The sequence below is a fragment of the Cynocephalus volans genome, chromosome 9 (genome assembly GCF_027409185.1).
Source record: "Cynocephalus volans isolate mCynVol1 chromosome 9, mCynVol1.pri, whole genome shotgun sequence".
NCBI lineage: Eukaryota > Metazoa > Chordata > Mammalia > Dermoptera > Cynocephalidae > Cynocephalus > Cynocephalus volans.
The window spans coordinates 57,720,732-57,729,611 of NC_084468.1; the positions used below are offsets into that span (position 1 = coordinate 57,720,732).

Genomic DNA, 8,880 nt, shown 5'->3' on the forward strand with positions numbered 1-8,880 from the left:
GAGAGAGAAAGAAACAACAATCACAATAATACATTGAACTTTTAGAAGGAGAGAAGAGAACTGTGGTTACGAGATGTAAGAGGGGAGGGGTAGAGGGGGATGGTTAACAAGAAATTGGTTAACTGACACATAGAATGATTATGTAATCTAGGTTTTTTGCCTTTCAGTGTAAGTTTTAAAATCACCTTATTGCTATCTACAGAAAAATCCTTCTGGGATTTTAATTGGATGGTACTGAATTTGTAGATCAGTTCAGGGAGAATTGACATCTTTATCTTGAGTCTACCAACTGAGGACTGCAGTATGTTGGTTCATTTATTTTGGTTGTCTTTTATTTCTTTCACAGTGCTTTGTAGTTTTCGGCATACAGATCCTGCACATATTTTATTAGATTTATATCTATTTAATTTCTTGGTACTATTATAAATGATCCTGTTTATAAAATTTGAATTCCAATTATTCATTTGTAGTATATAGAAATATAATTGATCTTTATATATTGGACTTATATTCCAAGACTTTGCAAAACTCATTTATTAGTTTCTAAAAGCTTTTTTTTTTTTTTTTTTTTGTAGATTCCTTGGAATTTTCTATGTAGAAATTATAGTATCTGTGAACAATTTCAGTTCATGTCTTCCAATCTGATTATTTTATTTTTCTTGCTTTGTTGCTTGGGCTGGGGTGTCCATAACAATGTCGAATAGAAGTGGTGAGAATGGACATCATTGCCTTGCTCCTGGTGTTAGAGGAAAAACATTTCATCTTTGACTAATAACTATGATGTTGGCTGTAGGTTTTTTAAAAGATGTCCTTTCTCTGAGCAAGAAAGTTCCCTTTATAATTACTATTTTGCTGAGAGTTTTTTTTTTTTTTTTTAAATCATGGATGAATGTTGAATTTTGTAAAAAGCTTTCTCTGCATCTACTGAGATGATCATATGGTTTCTCCTTTTAGTTTGTTAATATGGTGAATCACGTTGATTTTCCATTTTTGATCATACCTTACATATACACACTTGGTTATAACGTATTATCTGTTTCATATAATATATTGTTGGATTTAATTTGCTAATATTTTAAGAATTTCTGTGTCTGTATTTATGAGAGATACTAGTCTGCAGTGTTTTAAAAAATAATTATTTTGTCCAATTTTGGTATTAATGTAATGCTGGCATCAGAAAATGAGCTAGGCAGAATTCCCTCTCCTTCAACAGGTGGAAGATGTGTATAGAATTGGTATTATTTGGTAGAATTACCTGTGAACATATGGGCCTGGAAATTTCTTTGCTGGAAGGTTTTAAACTATGAATTCAACTTCTTTAATAGATGTAGGACAATTCAGGTTATTTGCTTTTTAAGTGAGTTTTGGTAGTGTCTTGAGGTCTTCAAATTTATTGCCATTTAAAGTCCATAGCTGGGCTGGCTGGTTAGCTCAGTTGGTTAGAGCATGGCCTTGTAACACTAAGGTCAATGATTCGGTTCCCAGCTGCCAAAATAAATAAGTAAACAGAGTTTATAGCGATGTTCCCTCTTTCATTCCTGATACTGATAATCTGTGTCTTTTTTGTTTCTTGGTTAGGCTGGTTAACAGTTTACTAACTGATCTTTTCAAAGAACCAGATTTTGGTTTCATTGGTTTTTCTCTATTTTCCTTATTCTATTGATTTTTCTTTATTTTCTTCCTTCTGCTTGCTTTTCTTTTTTTCTTTTTTCCTAATTCTTCAGGTAGAACTGTAGATTATTTATTTTAAACTACTTTCATTTCTAATATAAATATTTTGTTATAAATTTCCCTCATAAATTTATAAATTTTCTGCTATGAATTTATAAACAGGGCTTAGCTGTATTCCATAAATTTTGATATACTGTATTTTCATTTTAATTCAGTTAAAAATATTTTTAAAATTTCCCTACAGAATTCCTTTTTGATCCCAAGTATTTGGGGGATTTCCCCCCAGTTTTACCGAGGTTTAATTGATAAAATGATATTTATGGTGTGCAACATCATGATTTGATATACATATATATTGTGAAATGATCCCACAATCAAGTTAGTTAACACATTTGTCACCCCTTAAGTGGGAACACTTAAAATCTATTCTTATCAAATTTCAGGAATACACTACAGTATTATTAACTTAGTTACCAGCATGCTGTGCATTAGATGCCCAGAAGGTATTCACTGTATAACTAAAAGTTTGTATTCTTTAACCAACATCTCCCCATTTTCCCACCCTCCAGCCCCTGGCAATCACCTTTCTATTCTGTTTCTGAGTTGGACTTTCTTAGATTCCACATATTATTGAGATCATATAATATTTATCTTTCTGAGTCTGGCTTATTTCACTAAGCACAATGTCCTCCAGGTTCATATATGTTACAAGTGCCAGGATTTCCCTCCTTTTTTATGGCTGAATAATATTCCATTGTATGTATATACCACATTTTCTTTATTCATTCACCTGTCGACAGTTAGGTTGATTCCATGTCTTGGCTACTATCAATAATGCTGCAGTGAACTTGAGAGTGCAGATATCTCTTTAAGATAGTATTTTATTTCCTTTGAATATATACCAAGAAGTGGGATTGCTAGATCATAAAATAGTTCTATTTTTAATTTTTTGAGGAATCTCCATAATGTTTTCCATAATGGCTGTATCAATTTACATTCTCATCAATAGTACATAAAATGTTCTTTTCTGCACATCCTTGCCAACACTTATTTCTTCTGTCTTTTTGATAATAGCCAATGGCCTTAATTTGCATTTACCTGATGATTAGTGTTGTCAAGCACTGTTTCATGTACCTGTTAGCCATTTGTATATCTTCTTTAGAAAAATGTCTATTTGGGTCCTTTGCCCATTTTTCAATTGGATAATTTATATTTTTGCAATTGAGTTGTATGAGTTCTGTATTAGTCCATTTCCATTGCTTATAACAAAATACTTAGAACTGGGTAATTTATAAGAAAATGAAATTTATTGCTTACAGTTTCAGAGGCTGGGAAGCCCAAAGTCCAGGGAACACATCCGGTAAGGGCTTTGTCCTGGTGATGACTATAGCGACTCAGGGTATCACATGGCGAATATGGCAGAGAGAGCTCCTTGTGCACTCTCTTTTTAAAGTCCCCAGAACATGTCTGTGATTGCTATTATACCATCAAATGGATCAAGCCATTTACTATGGAATGATCCTCCCAATCTAATCCCCTCTTTTAGCCCCCACCTTTCAACTGCCATAATAGCATTTCCCACCCTCAACAGCTACAGTGAGGATTAAGTTTTGGGGGGACATTCAATCCAAGGTAAGTTCCTTATATATTTTTGATATTAGTATTTGGAAATTTTTGAGATCATTTTGTTAATTGTTTCTTGTTTTTTTCTGTTATGGTCAGAGATCATAATCTATATGATTTCAATTCTTGTAAACTTATTTTATGGTTCAGAATATGGTGTATTTTTGTAAATATCCCATCTATACATAAAAAAGTATATTCTGCTGTTGTTGGTTGGAATAATTTATAAATGTAAAATAGGTCACATTGGTTGATAACGTGGTTCAGGTATTCAATATGCTTGCTGATTTTCTTCTACTTGTTATATTGATAACTAAGAAAGGGGTGTTGAATTCACGTACAATTGTGGATTTGTCTATTCTTTCAGTTCTGTCTTTGCTTCATGTATTTTGAAGCTCTGTTGTTAGGGTGTGTATTAGTTTTCTGAGCTGTGCAACAAATTACCAAAATTTAGTAGATTAAAACACATTTTATCATCTCAGTTTCTGTGGGTTAAGAGTCTCAGCCTGGCTTAGTTGGGTCTTGCTGTCAAGGTATTATCTCAGACTGGGTTCTCATTTAGACTGAGATCCACTTCCAAACTCACTCAGGTTGTTGGGGGAATTCAATTTCTTACAGCTTTGGGATTCATAACAACTAGCTTCGTCAGGACATTTGAGACATTTGAGAAGGAGGGAGGGAGAGAAATAAGGAGAGTTGGGGAGAGAGACGATTGGCTTACAGAGCAAATCTGCTAGCAAGATCTTATATAATGTAACATACTCATGGGAATAACCTGTCATATAATGGTAACATAATGATGGTATTGACATCCCATCACCTTTGGGGGCATTATTCATAACATCTTTGCCCAGTTCCACATCATAAAGTTTCCCCCTGTTTTCTTCTAGGAGTTTTAGTCTCAGGTCTTACATTTAGGTCTTTAATCCATTTTGAGTTGATTTTGGCATATGGTGAGAGAGAGGTGTCTGGTTTCTATTACTCTACACATGGATATCCAGTTTTCCCAGCATCGTTTACTGAAGAGGGTGACCTTTCCCCAATGTATGTTCTTGGCTTCTTTGCCCAAGATCAGTTAGCTGTAAATACATAGGTTAATTTCTGGATTCTCTATTCTGTTCCATTGGTCCATGTGTGTTTTTATGTTAGTAGATGGTTAATTTTAGTGTGTCAATTTGACTAGGCTAAGGGATACCTAGACAGCTGTTAAAGCATTATTTCTGAGAGTGTTGTGAGGATGTGAAGAGATTAGAATTTGAATAGTAGACTGAATAAAGAAGACCCACCTTCACCAATTTGAACAGGCACTATCCCATCTCTGGAGGCCCACCCAAATAGAACAAAAAGGCAGAGAGGAAGGATCAATTTTTTTTCTCTTCTGGAGCTGGCACATCCTTCTTCTCCTGCCCTGCGACACAGAAGCTCCTTGTCTTGGGCCTCTGGGCCCAGAGACATATACCAGTGTGCGTCCCCACCCCCACCTCCAGTTGTCAGGCCTTTGACCTCTGTCTGGGAGTTACACTATTGGCTTCCCTGGTTCTAAGGCCTTCAGACTCCAACTGAATAAAACCGTCAGCTTTCCTGTTTCTCCAGCTTGCTGATATTGTTCTCCATTTGCCGAATTCTGTGACTGAAAGCAACTGCCTATCTCCATGTCCTCTGTACAGAAAGGGTGAAGTTTCAGCATTTACATAAGGTGGCTTGAGGAGGGCAGATTGTGGGACTTCTTGGCCTCCATAATCATGAGCCAATTTCCATCAAAATTTCTTCTTTGTTGAGAACATCTGTCTTCCTGTTCTTTTCAAGAGTGTTTATGAAACCCTCATGGAGCACAGCTGCTTTAAAGTCTTTGATAATTCCAATACCTTAGTTATCTTAGTGTTGGTATGGATTGTCTTTTCCCTTGAGAATTAGTCACACTTCTCTGGCTTTTTGTATATCAAGCTATTTTGGATTGTATTTTGGACATTTTGAATATTGTCATGAGTCCCTGGGTACTACTGAAATCCTCTGGAGCTTTTTTAAAAGCAGGCAATCATCCTAATTAGATCGAACCAGTTCTTTTTTCTGTGGGAAGCAGTTCCATTATCAGTTAAATTTTCAAAGCTTTTGTTATGTGCTGCTTTGGGTCTCTGTATCTTCAGTGATTATTAGCCTGGGACTTGGGCAGTAGTTAATATCTTAGTTTAATTCTCAAAGCCTTTGCTGTTTTGTATCTGTTCTATGCATGCACAGCTCAGCGGTAGGCCTGGAACTTGTCAAGTCAGTTAATACATAGAACTATGGGATGCTGTTTTCCAGCTTTCACCTCTGGGATTCCCCCCACAGTCAACAGCTACCAAGGATCCTTTCCCTAGTCTTCCAGCTAGAAAGATGGGGCTTCTTAAGTGATGTAGCCATTTGTGCTGTTATGCAGTTCTGTGAGACTGAGGTGGCATAATCCCTCTAAAGAAGTTTAAAGAAAGAAAAAAGTAATTTCAACTCTCTCTCCACCACACCACTCTTTTGAGTCCACTTTTCCTGGTTTCTCTTGCTAGAAGCATGAATTTTCTCTTGGGGTTTTAGGTGCCTAGGCTGCCATTGCCACAGTGTGGCACCTTGACTAGGGGCCACCCTTATGGCAGGGCCAGGAAAAGAAGAAAATAGACAATAGAAAGAAATCAAAATGGGCTGTTAATGTAAAATGTCAATGATTTTAGAAACAGACAACTGGGGCCGGCCCGTGGCTCACTTGGGAGAGCGTGGTGCTGACAACACTAAGTCAAGGGTTCGGATCCCCTTACCGGTCATCTTTTAAAAAAAAAAAAAAGAAAAAGAAAGACACAGACAACTGGATTGCTATTGCTATGTGACTGAACAGTCAGTTTGTTTCGTGATCAGGAACAAATTACTCAACCTCCCTGCATTTCAGATTCCTTTGTTGTAAGGACTATGAAATGATATAAGAACAGTTGGAATTGGAGGGGCATGTGGAGAAAGACTTCAAATAACTGGCATATATTCTATAACGTATTTTATTTCAAAAGGAGAAAGATGATAGCAAAATAAATTGAAAGAATGAATGAGAACAGAAATAGGACTTTCTAAGAAAAACTACACAAAGTCAAAACTTACCTTGACAAATAATGCTAAAGTTTTAAGGAAACTTTGTAGAATCCTAGAATTGTTTAAGGAATTTGGACTCATAGCTGATGGGGCACAGTGGAACTGCTAGAGCAATTATCTTTAATTTGTCTTGAGTTGGGCAATGGGCATTGTCAAGCACCTAAGAGTTCAAATATGGAGACTTGGAAAAAATGTGTTGTGTTTACAATAAAATACTGTTTAAAAGAAAATGAGATTTTCTTTGATCCTAGTTAACTCATGTCAGCATTCAGCTATCTAACTCCAAAGGGCAAGAGCAATGATGGAACCAGTATGGTCAAAGATATTAATCTATTTTTCCCAACTTTGGAAATTGGCAGTTTAAAAGCCACTTTAAAATATAGTATGGTAGGAAACTGGTATTAAGCTAAAGAGGAAGAGAAAAATATATCCTAGAGAAAAATTTATTAGGAACCAAGTTACAGGTTCAGGACAAAAATTGAAAAGCATCTGAATATTCAGTATTACCGAATATTTATTAAACATACCACCAATGTCCTAGGCGCAAGCACAAAAATCAGCTCACTTTGAAAATAAAGAACCATCTTGTTCCTCGATATTTGTTCTTTAATTAATCAAGTTTTTCCACCTGCAATTTTCTAGGCCAAGAACCCAACATAGAAGAGAGAAGCGAGAAGTTAAAGAAAAATCCACACATTGTATGAAATAAAAATGTGAAAACTATCTTCAATGTATATTGGTAATTTATATTTTCAAAAGGAAGATCTCATTATTAAAGAGAAATACCTTTATTCTTCTGATCCTTATACCAAGTCACTCACTTGGACACCAGAATTAAACATTGCAGCATACAACTTCATTATCTTAGCAGAATGAAACCAATTCACTGGAAAACAATAGACTATGGCTGTGGGGGTATATATTGTAAATATACACATTCTCATGCACTGACAGTTGAAAACACATAGTATTTTCTAAATGGAGTTTTTATTTCCCTAGGTGTCAATTAAATACGTTTCTCCTATACAGTTTCCACAGCAGGTTCATTAATTCTCCTAAATCCTACCAATTCCCCCCCCAAATTCTCAATAGGTATATTATTGAAATCTGGTTTTACCAATTTATCAAATGTAAGTCATTTTAATTATCCAGCTAGAAGCCAGAGACATGAAATGAACTAGGAGAAGCCCTTTTCCAAAGCAAATACCCTATGAAATACCCCACGTTTTTTGTTACTGGAAATAGATGAAATTTATCCATTTCCATGAAAATACCAGTCAAAAGAAAACTAGTATAGCTACACAGAAAACAGACTATGGTAAAACATAATACAGAGATATACTTCATAGTGATAAGATATAATTCACGAGCAAAATATAACATGTTAAAAAATTTACATGCACTTAACAATTTAGCCTCAAAATATATGAAGCAGAAACAAAAAGAGGCAAATGAAAATCATAGAGGGTGATTTTTAACACATTTCTTTAAGTAATTGACAGAATAGGTATATTAAAAGTCAGTAAGGTTGGTTAGAGCATGGTGCTGATAACACCAAGGTCCAGGGTTCGATCTTTATACTGGCCAGCCATAAAAAAAAAAAAAAAAAAAAAAATTCAGTAGGGATATATATTTAATAACATAATTAATAAACTTGATCTAATAGACATGTGCAGCACACTGCCCCTAATAACTACAGACAGAATACAACTTGTTTTTAAGTGTGCCTAAATTACTATTAAAATTGCCATATTCTGTCTGGGCAATAGAGTGAGTCGTAAGTAATTTTAAAAGAATAAAATCACAAAAATCATTTTCTTGACCAAAATCTAATCCAAATCTTAAATCAAAAAAGATTAGAAAAGCCCCATTTTGGAAGAAAAAATTCTATTAAAAGTAGAAAATATTTTAACTGAACATTAATAATATACCAAAACACACAAAATAGAAAACAACATTGCTGAGAGCAGAAATTAATGGAATAAGAAACACACAATAGGAAAGATCAACAAAACCAGAATTTGGATCTTAGAAAAGACTAAACTGACCCTACTTGAAATTAAGTTCATGTAGGAAAAAAATGTGCAAATAACAAAAATCATTTAGAGAGTTTATTAAGTTTTCAGGTACAAAGGCAATACAAAGAAATCAACTACATTTTACACGTAATGAGCAGTTACGGAATAATGTAAATTAGGCAATTTGGATTAATATTCTCACTTGAGAACATATAGAAAAGTTAGAATATATTTTAGAAAAAAGTAGGAAGGCATCAGAGAGCTAATAAGTTAATGAAGTTAATGACCAAGCTACTACTATCTGGGAGAACAGAGAGGTTCAGAAAGCTAAACTCCTCATTTAGGACCCTGTGTCCTGGGAACATTTGCAGATCTGCAAGAGGCCACTGAGAAGCTGAGCAGAGATAGGGATTCAAATGTCGAGTCTAGGGCCAGTTAAGAAGTGGGGGCCCTGGTAACCCCA

The 8,880-nt window shown here is 35.0% G+C and overlaps 1 protein-coding gene across 1 annotated transcript in view; it reads left to right on the top strand.

Annotated features, from left to right (window-relative positions):
- The window catches only part of STAP1 (signal transducing adaptor family member 1), a gene marked incomplete at its 3' end in the record, with an annotated part of 38,038 nt that extends 30,944 nt beyond the window's left edge, over window positions 1-7,094 (top strand). Inside the window, exon 9 of the mRNA XM_063107435.1 lies at window positions 7,042-7,094. Within this exon, the coding sequence (XP_062963505.1) occupies window positions 7,042-7,094 (53 nt within the window). The remainder of the gene's footprint in view (window positions 1-7,041) is intronic.
- Between the last annotated feature and the right edge of the window lie 1,786 nt (window positions 7,095-8,880).